General features: G+C 41.3%; 1 protein-coding gene across 2 annotated transcripts in view; it reads right to left on the minus strand.

Moving 5' to 3' along the window:
- RUNX1T1 (runt-related transcription factor 1; translocated to, 1 (cyclin D-related)) overlaps positions 1-20,180 on the minus strand; it is a 101,105-nt gene that overhangs the window by 79,635 nt on the left and 1,290 nt on the right. The window contains exon 1 of one of the 2 annotated variants that reach the window (XM_014965385.1): positions 6,139-6,293. The exons of the other annotated variant lie outside the window; for it this stretch is intronic. Within the exon in view, the coding sequence (XP_014820871.1) occupies positions 6,139-6,145 (7 nt within the window). The 5' untranslated portion in view covers positions 6,146-6,293. Of the gene's footprint in view, positions 1-6,138; positions 6,294-20,180 lie in introns of those variants that run through there. 2 annotated transcript variants of the gene reach the window in all.

Below are 20,180 nucleotides of genomic sequence, written 5' to 3' on the forward strand. Positions count from 1 at the left end.
CATTAGGTAGCTGTAGACAGCTCATGACAGAAAGGATGATATAAAATTAGTTATATTTAACTAGCAACTGCCTACAGCTCACCACCAGGGAAATACTGGAGACAGGATGCTTTACTCCTGCCTTTCAAGAGCCTTAGTAACTTGGAGACATAGGATCCACAGCACTACTTCCTCCTCCAGAAAAGATGTCCATATCCTCACCTCCAGAAGATTGGCAAGTAGAACTGGTTTGTGTAAGACACAGCTAGGCAAGACGGAAGAGGTGAGCTTTGATTTTATTCAAGCCTTTTGGGTGGAAGCCTCACTCTGGGAGTGAAAGACATGAATTCAAATCCTCCTTCTGCTTGCCCAAGCTCAGGTCTGTACCATATTCCCTCGGGGGGTGGGGAAAGCTACCACTCGGCAGCGGCTTAGTCCAGATGGGAGTCATCTCCATGACTCTTGTCCTGCCCAAGGACTGAGCCGGAAAGAAGCTCAGGAGAGACCAAGATCAACAGCAACAAGGTAGAAGAAGTGGCTCCTGCACCGGTCCTGCTCTTCGCCTGGTGACTCCGGCGTACAAAGAGGCAGAAAGAACAGATGTACATTGCAAAATGCAACGTCCTGGAGAGACGGCTGAGCTCCTGGAGGGTTGTGCCAGTGAATATAGATAAGATAGCACGGCACAGCACGGCAAGGCCTTCACCAGCTTCGCAGACGAAGCGCGTGACTGTGGAGTTAGCATAGCAGGATATTGAATGAAATCAGCCTTTGCCAAGCGGCCAATATGGCCAGACAGTGCTGGCCTACGAGTATAAACCCAAGCGCTTGCTGTGCCCGACAGGTTTCCTGATTTACTCTCTACTTTCCTCAGTTATCCCTGGCTCTGTGCTCCGTTTTACACCAGGCACATTTCTGGGAACAAAAAAGTAAGCCTGCACTTGTGAAGAGACCGACATTCCTAAATCCGCGTTGGGCATCCTCCCAGATGTACCTGCCAGACCCAACCACCCCAACCACTCACTCACGACACAGAAATGCCTCCACTCTGAAAAGCCACAGGTGTGAACTCAGCACCGGTCTGCTTAACCCTCTCAATCCTGAGATAGACCTTGGCATGGCCGGGTGCAGCTCGACGGGCTTGGGAAACTTTAAAGCTGGAACAGCGATGCACCTGGAATGAGAATTTTGGATTTAGAAGCCGTCTTGTGCACTTAGCTTTAGTCTCTGACCTGGTAGAAAGAGATGAGGCTTCAGATGATTTTTTGGTAGAGTTATCCTTGATGTACACAGTTGGAAGAAAAAAAGTATGCAATGCAGAAGAAAAAAAAAACCAAAAACAGAAAACTGATACAGGTCCTTAAAAAGGACTAGATTTCATGTCTTTTTCTACTCTTAGATGTATCAACTTCTCTATTCAGACTTTTCAAATTGGCACATCACACCAATTTAGAATTTATTTTACCCAAAATTGGTATTCAAGTCTTTTTCTTTTTTTTTTTTTTTTTTTTTTTTCAAAATTGCACATAGACAGATCATACTGATTTGCAAGCTATGGTGATCATCACTCAAAATATACGTGTGGAGTCCAAAAGCTTCAAACCATGACCAGTGCTAAACACCCAAAGCACACCAAGGAAGAACCATTCCTGAGAAACTGATTTGTTTGTTTATCTCCAGCTAAGGGTCTGAGTTGAAAAGCACTAAATCTTCACAGGAAAGGTGTTTGGGAACATGCTTAAATATATATATATATATATATATATATATATATATATATATATATATATATATATATATATATATATATATATATATATATATATATATATATATATATATATATATATATATATATATATATATATATATATATATATATATATATATATATATATATATATATATATATATATATATATATATATATATATATATATATATATATATATATATATATATATATATATATATATATATATATATATATATATATATATATATATATAAAAACAGCTATTTCTGCAGCATGATCTGCATCCCATGGTTACTTTCCATGCACATGTTGCAAGATGCCATTCACAGCCCCATGGGCTGAAAATAAGAGCAATAATGTCATGCAGACTTTGGAATTTATTACTACCATAAAGGAAGAAGAAACTTTAATACTTTGAAAAGCAAGTCGTTACCCCTCCTCTCCCAAACTCCACGATGTGTATCTGAAGAACCTAGTGACCCGCGGTCCTCTTAGGGAAAAAGCTTTTCGCTCCTATCCGAATCCTGAAGAAGATAAAGTCATTATGTAGGATGACTGGGATAATGATGGAAGGTTAACACTCAGACTTAAGTACTTCCAGACACATTTTCCCCGTTTGGCAGAAAACTTGTTTTGTAAGACCCAGAATTGTCCTAATACAAGAGCATAGCAACTGCAACTTAAACCAGAACAAGTCAGTTAATGGACTGTTAGGAGACTTTTGCTGTATAATGGCATTTAGACGCATGCATTTAAAAAACAGGTGGATAATCCAAATGTTCAGTTACTAGGACACTAACAGTTATGTCCATGGCAATTTTGTTTCTGTTCTTTAAACAAATCATCACTTGCAAGCACTAATGTTAAAACCAGAAAGCCAGTCTAGTACACAGTGGCTATAAATGCCAAATCAATTTTCAGCAGATAATAAAGTCCATGTTTTACAATCAGCAATGCACTGTTTTACTACCCAAAATGTAAGCTAATAATATATAGCTCTGCTAAATGGAAAATGCAGATATGCTGTTAAGAAATGGGCTGGCTGTGAGATGATGGATCATTTCTGCTGGGACCTTCTTAAAGCTATGTGCAAATGTTTTGAAAATATCACATGATGTGGCCATGTGTTAAAAATTACAGCCAGTTAAGTTCTCTGCTAAGAAAAATATGTGGGCAATTTATGAAATGCACTCCAGGATGGAGATATCTTAAGTAAAACCAGATTTTAAAAACAAACCCTTTTTTTTTTTTTTTTGAAACATGAACTTAAAAAAAAAAAAAAAAAGAAAAAAAAGTTGCAGCCACATCTGGAGAGCAGAAGTAAAGAAAGGGTGGTCTGACCTAATACCAGGCCATCTTCTGAAAGAGCAGCATTATTTCTGGGCTACAATGACTGTGATCACTGATTGTCCTTTTAAGGCAACCATGCTGAATACTGCCATGGGCAATAATAAAGCATTTTGTAGGCCAACATCTGTTCTTTGAAAGTACTATAAAATGACTGATAGATTTGTAATGTTTCATAAATAAAGTCTGGGATAAACAGTTCTTAAACCAAAACAAAAACCAAACTAAAAACACATCCACCATAATCAGCCAACCCGGTATTAGGTTTGAACACACTCTTCCTCCAGCATCAATGATTTGGAGATAAGCAAGCCCTTTCCTAGAGTTCAGGAGGTAGAATGACAAAACGGTTAACTCGGTTACGGCGAGCTGCACGTTAACGGGGCTGCCTTCCCAGAGACTTTCCTCAGGAGTTGCAGCAGTGCCTGAGCAGAGATCTGAATTGCTTTTACAGCCTTTCATTAATTAGCAAAGCCCCGCTGCTGCCGCTTTGCCCTGGCAGGGAAGCGGGGAGGTGAGCGGCGAGTCACAACTCTAACAGTATGAGCAGCTCGTCTTTGAAGGGCACATTTATTTTGTGTAAAAGTGTTATCGCTACACATAAACCAGAACCCGCCTTTTATTACTTCCTGTCCTCTCCCCGAAAAGAAGGAGGATTTCAGATGTCAGAATTACTGAAGGGGTGGCTTCTGAAACCAAGACTTCACACATACACAAAAGGCACTGACATAATATCAGATTACATAAAAATACACATCCTTTTAATCTCCTGTACATAATGTGCTTACTTTTAAAATACAAAATCTGCCCCAGATGGCTAATAATGCCCATTTGAAAAAACCCAACACCACAATATTAAAGGGCTAAAATATGCTGTGAACAGATTGAGAGGCAGTTCATCCTAGAGGAGAGTAAAAAAGTGCAGATGGGTGTCAAAAATAGCCAAGTGTCAGATCTGTTCAAGTATCTCCATTCTGGCACATGCTCCCAGTCACAGCTGTTAGTGTATTCTCTGTATCCAAGTGCAAGGTTTTCTAACACTCCGAGCTGACATTAAAACACACTTCTTGCTTGCTACCGCTTCGAGAGAATGCTGGAAATTAAAGATTTATTTAATGGTAAAGCCTAACGAGTATTGATAAGGGTATACATACTCGAGTGTAGCGCGTGCCATTTTGATTAAAGATGCATGAAATTTTAACCAGCAGGTAGATTAAGTAATTTAAATGCCAAAGGCTGAATAGGTTTTCAAAAAACCTCCACTCTGGGCATTCCAACACTGTTTGCCAACAGCCCCAAATAATGCACACAAGGATCAAAACTGGTAAGATTGTGTCTTTTCAGTACATTTAAGTATCTTAATAAAACACAGAAATAGTAAACCGCACGAGAAGGCGAGTTCCATACACATATAAGGGAATCATCAGTGCGTTTAAATTATGCAGAATGCACAGTTTCCCAACTTAATGAATTACCATGATATTTCTAATGAAGACCACGTTCCCAGGAATGCAATGCATGCAAATCAAATTTGACGTTTAAAGGGTTAAATTGACCTTTCATAGTCCTCAGTTGTTATCTATGCAAATTAATTTGCCCATATTTCAACCATACAAATCCTCTTAGCCTGGGCTTTGAGCAAACAGAGCCCACTTTCTAGTCACAAGCAGAGGCTTCAGCAAACATACCAGCAGTAGGGTATGACCGTGTACAAAAAAAAAAAAAAAAATCCTAAAAGGAAAACATTCTTCCAACAACTGGCAATACCTACATGCAACTGTGGTTGCGGCAAACTGGCAGATACTGTTTCAAAACACCATCTGCGAGGTGTACAGACTCTCTGTGATCAAGCGTAGCCTCTTCTGCCCGTCCTACCCAAATAATCCACAGGAACCAGCCAGCTGTAGGATCTCTAGCCCTGGCTTTTTTTATCCAGAGACACAGGCTGCTATAATCAGGCACATGGCTCTCTCTTCGGTCCTTACCAAAGAGGAAAGGGGGGGGTAGGGGGGTGAGGGGGGAGGAAACAAACCCAAACAAAACACACCAAATTCAATCCACTCGCTCGTGGTCAAGCATCTCACAAAACCCCTCCGACAAATCACCCTGCGTAGAAGCACCGTTTTCATTGGCAATAACACTTATCAATTAGAGGAGCGATCATCAGATCCAAGGATAATATTTTCCCCAGGAAACCGACCTATTAAAATTTCCAGCCCCCCCAGCAATTCCTCTAATTCAGCAGATTTTTATTTTTTTTTTATTGTTTTATTTTGAATCGACATATTTCAGTGATCTGCCTGGTGACAGTTAAGGACCACGATTTAGGGCAAGGCTGGAATAATTTTGTTTTATAAATCTCCTCCACTTCCCTAACATAAACAGCTTTTCACAGAGATCATTTCAGCTGATGGGTGAAGGCTGTGAATGATCTCCACCGATCAAATGTTTGCAGATCCAAGGTACAGCTGACAGTCACCAAAGCCAGCCCGAAGCTGTGTTTCCCTTCACTAAAAATGATCCCCCCCCCTCCCCCCCGTGCAAAGACCCCGCACCCACAAAGCCGGCGACTTTCTGCTATTTCCATCCCTTTTCATTGAAAGCCCCAGTCCTGCTGTAAGTATCATCTCTGGCAGTTCCCTCGCACAAATTACCCCTCCCCCCAAACATATACACAACAGAATTTGCATCCACCATCGCTCCGTACCCGCATCAGCTTGCAAAATCACCCTCTATATTAAAAGAGAAGAAAGAAGGAAAGGAGAAAAAAAAAAAAAAAAAGGGAAATTAGAAGAAAAAAAAAAAAAGAAAAAAAAAATAATTAAAAAAAAAGAGTCTTATGTGTCAGGCACTTTATCCAAACTGTGCTGTGTGCTCTGGAGTTTGTTCCTTGTTCTTTGCAATGACTCACGCAGGGGAAATTACCAGGAAACTTAACTCCAGCCTGTCAACAGGTAAATTAGAAGAAAAAAAAAAAAAGGAAAAAAAAATACTATCAAAAAACAATTAGCGTTTCCTCATTTAAAACCGAAAGAGCTGCAATAATTTCAACTCACCAGGCATCCTTGGATAAAATATACCACACTGTAAATGGCTCTCTCCTCAAAGCAAGCTTATTTAGGGCTCAGTGCCTCCTGTTCTGGAATGAAGAGAGAGAAGCGAGGAGGGCCATCAGAACTGGCTGTGGCAGCGTAGCTGGAGGCAGGATGCTGGGCGCGTGCGTTTGCCAGGCAAAGACAGATGGAGAGCTGACACTCTGTATTGCACTTGGAGCAGAAATGTGAATGATGACAGGAGCACATGTGGCCTTGAACCCAGCCCTGTCTCTTCAGGCAGAACAATGACAGGGATGTGTGTGCAAATTATCACAACCCCGGCTCCCCTCAGCTGACTCCTTTTACTCTACCTTTCACACCAAGTTCCAGATGACCAAAGAATAGAAAGTAAAATGCAGAGTGATAAGCCAAACACTGAATTATTCATATTTTTTTTTTCTTTAAAAGTTAACCCTTTCTTCTGCTGACAGCAATTAAAGAAAGAAGCATCGCTTCGCATCAGCTCTCCTCCAAAAGTGGAAACAAATTCATTCTTTATTTTAACAGTCATAATTTTGCACTCCATAGGACTACGTTTGTTTATTTAGCTGGAAATTCAAAACGTGGATATATGGGAGGGTCCCCCCTCCTCTTCCTCCCCTCCCCACACTTTTGTCATTATTATGCTGTTTTACTATAGCGAACGGAGTATCAAAATCACTCCCTTTCTCAGATTCTCAGTAGTATGTGTAAAATAGAACACACTTAGAAAGCAGACCACTTTTATTTTACTATAGTGCTTTTAACCCCCTGGGATTCCTGCATTGATATGTTCCAAACATTTGCAGCTTACTCTCCTTTACCTTGCATGGTGATCCATGGGGGATGAAAACAAAATCTTCCCTGTAAAGCTTTTTTCAAAAGCTAAACAATCATGTCCTCCCCATTTCTGATTTTGCACACCCCTTAAATGTTTATCCTTCACATGAATAACGTATGCCTGGCTAGGTTCAATGCACTCTTCCCTATTAAGCTTTAATGGACACCATGATACATAAAACTACAAGTCTTTGTTATAGTGCTTTATCTAAAGCTGGCTATTTTCTTCTCAGCAGTCCCTCTTTAGTCCTTTGTAAAACATCTTTGCCTCTTAGGAGAAACATACGCCTGACTCGCATGCCTTCTGTAGCACGTATAGCCTTGCACAAAATTCCAGGCACAAGGAAAAATATCTTCTTTTTAAAACTCTCCTCCCATTTAGCACTCGCCAAAGCTTCTCCTTTTAGTACCGAGTGTTTCTCCAGCGATTAGCGCGTTAGGTCCTGGGTTTGGCTTTGCCTTTGCACTATACATTTAAACCCATATAGAAAGGTAGCGATTCTAAGTCAGACCTCCAGGACCTGCGTTCTTGTCGGTACAAGACTCATCCTTTTTGTACTTATTTATGCATCCCCCCCTGGTTTTGCGTTATGCCATCTTCTGCTATGCAGCAACAGCCCTGCTTTCAGGCCTTCCTCTTCCTTCCTCTAGCTGCCACTGAGCCCGATAAAGATCTATTTAGGAAAAGGACACACATGCGAAATTCAGCAAAAAATAACAACCCTTCCAATATCCGGACTGAACTCATGAATATTTCTCACTTAAAGCAAATGCGTCACTTAATGTACTGATATTTCCACAGTGATATCTCAAGGCTATTTAAGTGCCACCCTTAAGCTTCACTTAAAGAGGAGAGAGACTCCAAACACAGAACTGGCGAATTCAAGATGATCAAAGAAGCAAAGGAGCAGGTCCCCTCGCCCCAGTAAACACCCCAGCACCAGCAACACGATGTGTCTGCTACTTGAGGCAGGTCTTTTCTTCATCTTCTTCAGATCCCTACTGTAATAAAGTTCTCTGTAATGGATTTTTTGAGTGTCGGAGAGCCCAAGAGAAACACCGAAACATGAACACATTTTCATGACAGACTGGGGGGGGGAAGAGGAGGGGGAAAGGGAGAGAGCAACAAGCAAAGTCTGAGGCCTTTAGAGAATTTACTATTCTTTTTGTTTTATTATTTGATGCGCTATTTAAAACCAGTCACTTAGTATTGTATTTGCTGTGTTGTTTTTCCTTTTTTAATGCCGTACTCTACATGAAAGGAAAAACATTTTCACAGTTGGAAATGCAACCTTTCATCAGCATAGATGCAGCCTGAATCAGCCTCAGAGTAGAAAGTAACGTGTCAAAGGTATGACGCACTTTAATAAAACCCAACAATATTCACTCTTAAAAGTAGGTCTTAATATCAGTACATTGTAAATCCACAGACCACGGCTCACGAAATTGAACTTCCATATGCTGTGTGATTATGCATCTTTTTTTTTTTTTTTTTCTGTGTGTAAAAAGCCTTTTTAAGCTGTTATCTGACTACAGTAATTGCCATTTAAATTGATCCACGTCAACAAAACCTGGATCCCTGGAGATTCTCACCTAGAAGTCTGCTCGTGGAAGGGGCTAACAGAATGCCTGTGCATCTGAGACTACTTCAGCATTTTCTCAAGCAGCCAGCTGCATGAATAGTTTTCCCCTCTCATTATTTAATACACTGAGGCAGGCTGCAACCCATTTGGCAGTCCTCCCTGAATAAATATCCACGGATATTTATTCGCCTGTGCACCCCCTCCCCAGCCCACCCCCATATGTAAGGCAGTCACTTCAGGCTTGCCCTCACAGTTTTTGCACCAGGTCTAGAAATTTTAGCAGGCCAAGCAAAGGCCACACGCTTTCGTTCCCCACTAAGAAAGAGAAGGCAATGGTCTTAACACAGGAACAGTTCCACTGGATCACGAGAGTCTGTATTACCTGTAATACCAACAGGAAAAGGGATACAGAGAGCAAAAAATCCAGAAGATAATCTTTGGCCAGTTTCTATATGTTACACTGCACATTAGGCTACACCTTCCCGGGTGGGATTCAGCTCCTCCTTTGACAATCATTCAACACATTTTAGAAAATAATTGTAAATAATCCTCTACACCTCCTTATTTTGAAATAAAGGTGGCCAAACAGCTTCCATATTCATATATTTTAAGGGAAAAGAAGACTTTAATGCAGTGGATGATAGAAATGTCGTCAAGGCATGGATCTGATGGGAAAGAGAAATTCCGAACGATCCCCGTTTAAAAGCACAGAGATTGCCTTCTGCGCAAACCTAGCTTAATAACAGGGACTGGAAGTCCACTGAAACGCATCTGTAGTTAATGAAAGCTCTCTATTAACAGTGAAGGAAGAATTTAACTCAAAGCTTTTCTGTAGGACTCCTCAACTTCCCGCTCTACTTATAGCAGACTGTTGTGATACATTGTGACTTCACACAGTGGGTATTAAGTGAGTTAATTCAAAGGAGCTGAAACCTCATTGATCCTAATTGAAAGCAATACACCCAACCAAATAGTTTTCTACCCCATCTGCTCTGGCCTGCCACCAGCTATTCAATACAAGAGAATTAATAGTTTCAGATATTCTAACCGACCCAATAAAAGCACTCATTTAAGCAGGACTGCATTAACAAAGTGAAAAACCAAGGGCAAAATGGGTTCAAATGGAGCATTTTACTCCTAGTTGGCTTTAACAAAGCTGAATAATGCTTATTCTGACTTTTTATGTGCAAGACTTGATAAACTGAATGAGAAGGCACTCAATGATCAGTCAACGAGCATTGATGAATGGTCATTAGGACCCCCCCAATCTCAGGGAAGGCCATTCCACAAAGTGGCACACCAGCTTGAAAGGGCGGACTCACTAATGTCCAGATTTCCCCGCTTGCTTGTTCCACTTTCACTTTCAGACCACTGGCCACCAAATGAGGCTGACATATTGGAAAATAATCTTTTATGGGCGAATGGTAAATAAAAATGGAAGCATTAGCTGGGCTTTCAAATTCAAATCTGCTAGTTTTGTCAGCCCCCAAACGTTTTGATTTTCCACCCAGCTGGAAGCTATTAGTGTTTTCTTAAGGCATCCCACTGACAGGGCAAACCCACCTAATGTGTGAGCTGTAGAGCTGATGGGGGGGGACGGGGGACGACCACTTCTGGATGCTTTCTGAACTTTATTCAGTTGACCGTCCAACCAAAGTACAGTAGCAAAGGCAACACACCTTCAGGAGAAGATTTCTTGTTGCCCAGTAATTCCCATTGCCTAGTGCAACAGGAGTCCACCTAGGGACTGCAATGGGTACCCTCAGCACAGCTTCTTCCATGACGTTGCACCTAGCCTCTGATGCTTTTCCTGCACCACCACAAAAGAGTTCAAGCTATTCAAGCAAGGCACTTCTTTATAAACCTCTAATTCCTTGCTTGGAAACGGAATTAAAATATTCCAATAAGACATGTTCTTATCTGTTAGCAGTAGCCCTTAATGCATGCAACGCCAAACAGTTGCCAGATAACACTAAACATTTCCCTGAGCATTTCCTTATTGGCAAGGCTTTGCAGACTTCTGAAAGGAAAAAAAAAAAAAAAAGACAAATGGGACCCTTAAAACATACATAGCTCCGTGAAATGTGGACTAATTGAAATTACCTACACAAATACTCAATAGTTGAAAGCCAGAGTCACCAAGCTGGGAAGAAACTATTCTTGGTTGTCTAAGAGGAACTGTTTGTCATGTTACCTCTAGTACTGGATTAAATTCATTGGAGGTGAGAAAGCATTCATCTCTTTTTTCAGTTAGGAAAATGTAAAAGTCATACTATTTCAGTGGGATAATCAGAAATTGGCCCTCAGAAGAGGATCTCATATCATCTGTTAAGAAAAAGGCAACCTTGGCAGTGGGTCAGACTTGGCAACCTGGACCGCCTATTGCTTTTCGATCAAAAAAGAACAAAAAAAAATTCATTCTTGTTGAGCATTGCTAGAAACCCCAGTGGCATTTCAGGTTTTAAAACAATGGAAACATCCATAAAGACCTATTGCAGGAGAAGAATAGTTCTACCAAAAATTAATTGACTCAGAATGGGAGGGCCAACGTGGGCTTCAGGTTTTAAAGAACACATGCTCTTTTAAAGTAAAATGTGCATTTTAGTAACAACACTCACGCGGACCAACTCACAGATGTGTACCTGGTTTGGTGTCTATTTCTTTCACTTCATGTGGGCTAAACCAAGTTTTGCCTTGCATTTTTTAATTACATACAGTATTTTCTATAGTGTGGGTAAAGTAAATTAGAATTGACTGTTAATTTCTATCATCATTCGGATTCAAGGGAAATTACCACACCATCCGAGCACGGACATCACTGAAGCACTTTAGAAAATTTGATATTGATTTGATATTATTTCTGAAAGGACACAAGAAAATACCAAAGATGCCATTTCACCGACAGGAGAAAGAACTCATTCAGTGTGACCCAGAGAAGCCTGGACAAGAATATCTGGTCCTGCTGATCTAGGGTCATATTTTAAGATCCAAAAAGAAAAGGGAAGGAAAAGAAAAAAAAAAAAAAAAAAGGTTTCAAGCTATCAGTTGCTTTTTGACTTGAAGCTCAGGGGGTGTTTGTTCGTTTAACACGGGTAGGGAAACTCCTCCTGCTGTAGTATATTAACCCTAGTTTTGACCTCTAATCGATGTCTTTTCAATGCATAGGATTTTCATAATAAAGATAATGTGAGAGCATATTTGTGTGAAAGCGTCCCCACCGCCAGCCATAAATTCGAGCCTCGCATTTTTCTTTGTAACATGTCAATATTTGTGACACTAACTAAACATATTTTATTCATTTGACAAGGCCTGTTACGTTATATTGAAAACTTTTGTTTCAATGTCACCACCTCCCCGTTTTGACTGATGGCGAGCGAGTTTTGTTAAAACGCGCGGGGTGATAGCGTATGCTCCAGTGAACTTTCCCTCCTCTCAGCACCAGAGACAAAAAACCTGCAGCTCTGCTCTGTGCTGGCAGCCATCTGGCCGGCTTTCTCTCAATGCCTGCCCCACACCACACTGCAGGCAAAATTTCAGGGCTCTAGAGCTCTGTGGAGCTATTCATGACATACCAATTTCACATTTTCTGCTTGTAGGCTTGCAACAATAAATGCTAATGAGGACTATGAATGACATTTTTAAAGACAATAAAAAGGTCTCCAAATCCCTTGCATATGGAGACACTATTTTCTAAACTTCACCTTCTGTTAGGGAGCCATTACACTCTAAAGGAAAAAAATAACCTAAGGAGAACAATGAGATGATCAAAGCATAACCGAGTCCTTACGAATTCCAAAGAAAACAATGTTTGCAAAGCTAGCTTAATGACAGACAGATTTTATGCCGATGTGCAGTGCTAACACTTGGGCACAGGAACTCTCTTTTTCAATAGCACTGCCACTTCTCAGCAGGGGGGCTCAAGAATTTTGGGGGTGGGGGGCATAGCAAAATCCTTGCTTTCACCCATCACGTGTAACCCCACAAGCCACAGATTTGGACTTTTTAATTACGAATCTCTAGGTGAGTCCAAGAGTAAACTGTTACTATCGCTTGATTTGGAACGCCACGCTTTCATAGAGATTACTGTACTGACCAAGGGTGTCCAAGTGAAGTATCCAATTTTAATGTTTTCTTTCCCCAAATCTGCCTTTTGCAATGCTATTGCTACTCTTAATAAAATAAATAAAAAATAATAAAAAGAGAAAAAAAAAAAAAAAAGAAGTTGCCTTTAGTCTTGGTACTGTGCTCTATATTTAATTAAAGACAGCTTCCCCTTATTAGCAGGGATTAAAAACACTTTCCGGAAAATCCACCAGGTGGAGCAAATACACAGCAATACAAAACATTTATTTATGCTCATTCTGCCATTTTCAACAGGGGAAAATGCTTTATATGGAAATATTTTTACCTCTTGACCTCCCTTCTTCACCCTTTTGTCATATATTGATCAATTTGTACTTATTTACTGCACTTATAATGGTACAAAAAGGCTTTGTTCAAAGGGGCCTCGATACAAAGCTGTTGTTGCTGATGAGTTTCAATAGGAATTTGCAAACCACAAGAGTCATCAGATATATAAGGGAAATTAAAGAATGGCATTATTCAATGTGGTGTGTATACAGATATAAATTTATATATTCAACAGTACAAGGATAATGTTGCACTGGTAAAACAAACCAACAAATTTATACATTCAACAGTATAAGGATAGTGGTGTGCTTGTAAAACAAACTGATAAGCATTCAGAAAATAAAGCTTACTCTTACATCAGGTAGCAAAATCTTTACACTGGTGTCCACTATAAAGGACTGGAAACCAGCCCCTCCTGCCGGCCTTGGTATGTGTTTATATACGTGGCAGTAGTGCCAGTAACACCACAGCAGTGCCGCTCTTCTGCACGTTGGTGTTTCCTATTAATGCCTTCATTTCAGTATTACATCCATCAACTGCCGAGTGATTTCAAGAGTGCAATGAATGAGGACTGTAAATAAATATTTGAGCACATCTAAGACAGCTAAGCGTTATTTCCCCATTTAAATTATTTGCTTTCCAGAGCCAGGTGAGAAAGCCACTTCCTCATCAAATATTTTAACTTTCCCTGATGAATGAGAAGGTCTAATGGCATGAAGGCAGGGGGGCACCTTTTTACATGACAAGAACCAAGTCTTAACAGAAAAGTGGTTATGGATGAGTCTTCTCACAGTTATAATAGGACAACCCACCGGCAGACCCTGTAATTGCTAAAATGGCAAAGCAGCATTACCAAGTGAACTGCTCGAATGCAGCTCAGCGTCTGGAAACAGCAGAATCAGTACACAGACTCTGGCAACCCTAATGATGGAAAAGCATTATCGTTTGTGAGTGATAAAGGGAAGGCACTGATTTTAGTTGAAGAAACCTTTTTCTATCCATTTTTTCCTTAGTTACACCTCCCTTTTTCCCTTCCTTTTCCACTCAGCACCACCCCCCCACCCCATCCTCTCTCTGCTACCATCTCTACCCACCATGGTCTTGATTCTGGGGCCATCTCCCGGCCCTGCTACACACCTCCCTTCCCCATTCCACTACATGACTCCCCTGTGCTCCTCCTGCCTTGGCCATCCATCCTTTCCTGCCTCCGGTAGCCCTGAAAGCTGGAAGCAGTTCCACAATTTGAAGCTGTGTGTGCTACCATCAAATGTTACCTGCAATTAACGCATCAATGTGGGATCCACAACCAGCAAACACCACTCGACCACCCGAGGGACAAACACACCATCACAGTTAACGTTGACGCTCCAAAATTGAGCCATAATGGGACTTGCTTCATGTGGTGCAATTGGAGGAGCACACCACGCTCCCTGGAAGCACATCGCATTGACAGAAGCTTTGTGCTTTCAGCCTGACCCAGGCGACTCCCATCACAGCTAAGGAAAATTAACATACAAAATCTTTGCTTCTTTAGGAACAGGGAGGAGCCTGGAGGAAACGCAGGCCTTTAAATATCATTTCATTTTATCTAATTGTGTTGTACTCCACATGGTGCTTCGTTGTAGCCATTCAGAAGAGTAGCAGGAGAAGAATGCAGAGGTGATTATGAAGTGGGATTTCATACCAAGAGCAAATTACAGCACTTCACACTAGGAGAACATCTGCAAAGAGCAGCAGTAAGTGTTTGGGCACAACGCAAGGTGCCAGTTTTAATAAAGCCCAAACCAGCTTGGGAACCGTTATCCACAAGAACTTTCGTTAAGCAAGACGGTCACAGCAGAGACTTGCCGAGATGCCCAAGTTAAATATTTTTTCAGTTTTAAACATAATGCTGATTTAAAACCATTATCTCTGAGGGATTTTTGAGGTGACAACCCTGGATTACAGACTATCATTTTCTGCCGTTTTCAAAGAAGAGCTAGACACCCGATGGGTGGGAGGAAAGGCAGTGTGGTTACTGTCACCACCACATGTCTGGGCAGAACCTTCTTTTACTGTGCCGAGGTGGGCAGTGGTTGGCTAGAGGTCATGGGCAGTTCAGTAGACTATGAACTGCAAAAACACCATAAAGGCCTGTATAACACCAGAAGGAGCAACACGACTTACATGACTTGTAAAAGTTTAACTGACTTCCCCATATATGCACAAAGCCAGTAGGAACGTGACACTGACCCCAACGCATAAACCCTTGGGTTTTTTCACCCTGTAGCTACAAGCCATGCTTATGTCAACTATGGCATCTTTACAGTATGACAGGATAAAGCCATTTAAAACTACATGTTTAAGTGGTTCACTTCTACTTAAAGGCTCCTTTACACCAGAGTAGTCCAAAGAGTTCATAATGACGAAAGGAGCCTGATTCTAAAGGTGAAGGATTATGTATAGATTTAAGAGTTTATTAGATCACAATTATTGATCTGATACACCGTAACAGCTCTTTTGTTTCACCATCCCCTTTAAATCCTTCTTAGATGGAGGATTAGTGGCACAATAGATGATAATGACTCTTTTGGTCCCACTGCACCGTCCTTAACTCCCAGAAGCGCATGCACACTGAAGGCTACCTTCTCTTAATGAAGGGTCCCCTAAAATCCTTACCTGGTGATGTTTGTGTGCAAGAAATAAAGCATGCCCTTAAATCTGTATTACAAAATCCTAAAGAAATATTAGCAGGGAAGGGAAAATAGAAGTTACCGCTCAAACATTTTCGATGTCGCCTACAAAGTACCCAAAATCATTAGCACGTGAAAATGTCCTCCAAGACTACAGGTATAATTTTACAGACTAGACCAAAAAAGACTTCAGCATAAAAGAAAACAAAAGCATAGTTAACTTTCAGCTCTCCCTTCCCCACTCCTACAACCACAAATATCTTTCTTGGATCAGCTTCTGCCCACAACAATAAAATGCAACAGTCACATGCTACACTCATTTTTTCTGCAAAGCCATGTTAATTATGATCCCTCCCTCTACTGCTTGTACCTTGTGATCTTAAGTTCTGCCAGTATGACCATTAAAAGCACTGTGCTATGAGCTAGAGTATTAAAGTTATCCAAATATGAGTCCTATTCTTCACTTACCATTCAAACAAGAAGTCATACTCTATTTCTTCACAAACAACAACAACAAAAAATTTTCAAGACCTTCACCTAAATGAACATTTCAGCATCGTTCAGCTATGACTTTGAGCTCTACATCTCAACACTTTCCATCTATGGGCCAAACCTGACCAGGGCACAGAGCCCTACCTCAGGCACTCAGCACCTTCAGCCTGTCCAGTGGCCTCAACAAACAGCAGCTACGAGGAGGAAAAATGATAACTGCCCCGATCCTGACATTTTAAAATGGAACGCCAAGCTGGACACCTAAGGAAATCACATGAATAATGAGAATGGGAGCGCTGATAGCTGCCACCACTGTTTGAACAGACCATGCCAGAACAAACACTGGCTTGGTTTTTTATCCCGCAGCACGCCAAGCATGCTGAACATGAAAAACTTCAACTGCCAAGAATGACGGTTACGTTAAAATTATCATTTTTTTCCTAAGTTTATTTGCTGCATAGCACAAACTCCACCTGAAAGAGCTTGCTTCTCAGAAGGTTTTACCTCTGAAAAGAAAAGAGGTTGCGCAAGGGGAGAAAGAACAAAGTAAAAGGAAAAAAGATGGGCATTCAGAAGCGAAAGGGTTAACATGTTTTGCTTCAGTCTGTTATTATACCAATGCCAGAATTACAAGGGAAAGACTAAAAAGAGCCAATTTTTTTTTATTATTATTATTATTCTTTTTAAAAAAAAAAAAAAAAAAAAAGTCAGGCCTATCTGTCACAGGGTTGTCCGGGCTGGAAGAACCGGCAGGAACCTCAAATTCCTGACCAAACCCTCTTCCACACAATGGCTCCTGAATGGAAGGAACCCAGGCCCGGCAGAGATAGCCCGCTGTCAGGAACCAGCCCTGACGTTTGCGGACAGACGGGGCCGGCCTCGCAGGATGTCAGAGCAGCAAACTGCTGGTCGAGATACTGGGCTTTCACACACTCCCAGCCTGGATGTTTTGCTCTTCAGGTAATTAAACAAGGAAACGGGGCTGATGGGGAACCCAAGTCTGACCCCTGCGCCGCGGCTCCGCGGTTCTGCCCATCAACTTCCGCACCGACCGCCCGGAGCATCAACAGAGTCCTCTGCTCCCGCTCCCCACACCGAGCTCCAAAACAAATCCTCCTGGAAATCACTGCTGCTCTCTACTCCTTTCTTTTTCTTTCTTTTTTTTTTTTTTTCTCTTTTATTTCTCTATTTAAGACAGCCTAAATGACCTGCTCTGTTCCACACGCCTTGCTGCTTTCTCATAAAAAAAAAAAAAAGAAGGGGAAAAGGAAAGAAATGGGTAATTGGGGGTAGCTGTTCTTCAGCCAGCCATTCCTAATATGAAATATGTGGGGGAGGGGAGGAATAGACAGAAAGATGAGGCAAGGAATTCCCAAATTCATGCTTACGCTAAGGTCATCACTCAAAATGAAGAAGAACCTGAAAAGGATTTCCGACTCAGCCAGCCAACTGCCAGATATTCACTTCTTTTGAAATATAAATACTCTGAATTTAGGTGTTACTGAAGAGTCTTTGTCTTACATGACGACACACATCATAGAATTGGGCGTTAGAAAAATAGACCAGTGTTTTCTCTCTCTTTTTCTCCAAATTTAAGGAACTGGAAAAGGCAGGTGTTACCACCTACCCTCGGTGAAAACCCTACACAGGCTGCTCTGTGACTGACCTAGTTTTTACGCTCTTTAAAGGCTATTTAAACAAAAATGATTTTTAAAAAAAAAAAGGTAACACATTCCCACTTCTTTCTGAAAAAAACCCACAGAATAGAATATCGGCTGAAAAGAGGAGAGCCCAGAAGAAAGAGGAGTACAAAAGCAGGCCTGCTTGTCTGTGTTCAACACAAAGAACATTAAATGAAAACAACTGGCACGCCGCCAAATTCCTATACAGGCAAAGAGATTCAAATAAATTGATTTCACGCATCACACTGACCTGGGATCAGTGAGCAGTGGTACAATACACTCGCTGCTCCATGTGGGGCAAAGCCCATTAACGTTATCAGAGCCACAGTACATTACTTACCAAGGAAGGAGGGAGGGGGGGGGAACGGGGGGAGAGAGAAAGAACCCAAACTCTGCAAACTCAGGGAAGAAAATCACTTCGAGAAAGGAACTTCAGCTGGAGCGCTTGGTTTCAGTTTACTAATAAATATATCATATTGTCAATGCTCGTCCTCTGCTCACCTCAAACATTTCAAAAGATCGTATTTTCAAATTAAAATAAATACTAACATCTCTCACACACACCCCTCACATTCTACTTTTAACACGGTTGTTCTCAAACTCAGTTATTCTCTGTAAATTTCCTCCCTTCCCCATCCGCCGGCGTTTTATATAGATTATGGGTTATTTTCTTTGTACTTCAAAAGCTGGATTCCTGCCCAGGATACTCTTACTGGCTCAGAAAGTAAACTGGAGAAATTGGCCACTGCTCTCAACTGGTCCAAATCGACCTGATCTACAGAGAAAAACGACCTTATTCGCAAGGCAGCAAGGAGCAGGGCCACGGTTCCCTTCGCAGGGTCACCCAGGCACGGTCCCTCCTCAGGAGATGTTCTCTCCAAACCAGTGCATTTTGAATTTCACTTTCTTACGAGGTGTGAAGTAACCCATGTGTGTGCCGTGGTGTGAAGTAACCCATGTGTGTGCCACGGAGGAGCCTCTCCTTGTCATCCCGGCTTTGTTGTTCATTAAGACCTCTCACGCTCCAATCAAGAGCAACGCCAGCCAGCCACAGGTGTGCGCCACATGAACAGATGAAAATCTGATTGTGAGCTGTGTAATGACAATTCACTGCCTCTAATGCACTCGTCCCCCTTTGCATCTGTTCTATATTAGAAGGGGAGTTTATTATTTGAGCGCTCCTCTTTAAGATACGTAGGTAAGCAAACAATTGTTTCGAGGATAAAAAAGGAAACCCAGAAAAAGGCGACTTTGCAATAGGAAAAGATGGATGAGGAGGCACAAAAGGGATCACAAAAGCATAGGCAGGTACTCTAATGCTACAAGAGGCTGCTGCTTCAGGAGGTGATAGACTCAAACACTGTCTATTTTGCCTTTTATTCCATTTTGGTTTCAAATAGGAAGTCAAATCTCCTTGGGCACAGCAAAGTCCACACATACTAAGTTAAGCTACAAGAGCGATGGCCTCATCTCTAATCACACATTCCAAATTTCAATGTCGAGCTTCTTGGCCATTTAAGACTAAAATTTTTGAACGTGCTACAAACACATACATCCAGATGTAGGGACCTTACCCAGCCACCTCATTTCAAGTACATGTCAAAATGGGAATCCCAAAGATCTTAACAACTGCTAACCACCGCTGATCACTCTCTTCCATCAAGGGCTACAAAGCAGCTATGGATTCTCTTTATCACCCAGGTGAAAACCAGACACTGTCATGAACTCTGAAGTTGTGTTTACAGAGAGGATGTTTGTTTTGGTGTAAGGCTGCAGGGGTAGAACTGCAGAGGGCAGGGAATCATTCAGTACACGGCCACTTCAGGATGGCAGAGATGTGCCTGTGCCCAGGTGATACAGGCAGCCTGACCTGCCACACCGTGACCCAGACAGATAACGTGCTGCTCCCTCCCCATTCCTTTATTTCAGCAGTACAGCCAGATCATTTGGACTTTATAAGGATGAAGTGAAGTGCAGTCATATTAATTCGCTCTTTCAATAAAAACGAATAGTATTAGAAAGCATGCCTTTCTCCTAACTTGTAGGAAATTTCCATTATCTTGCACGTGCTCTGACAGCAATAAACCATAATAAGCTTGCCATTAGTATGCCAGCACTGCGTGCTTCAGGCATGAAATCTTTACATTTATTTATTTTTAAAATCCTTTATGAAGACCCATATGGCAAAAAGAAACCAAACAACAACCACCTGTATGAGGTACCGCTGCACTTTGAAAAACAGACTGTAGATAGAAGAAAGGAAAATTAAGTCAGAAACTATACACTGCTAAATTAGCAAAATAAAAACGCAGAAAGAAACCCTGCTAAGATTATTCATTCTTTTC

The sequence above is a fragment of the Calidris pugnax genome, unplaced genomic scaffold, assembly GCF_001431845.1.
Source record: "Calidris pugnax isolate Ruff unplaced genomic scaffold, ASM143184v1 scaffold41, whole genome shotgun sequence".
Classification (NCBI taxonomy): domain Eukaryota; kingdom Metazoa; phylum Chordata; class Aves; order Charadriiformes; family Scolopacidae; genus Calidris; species Calidris pugnax.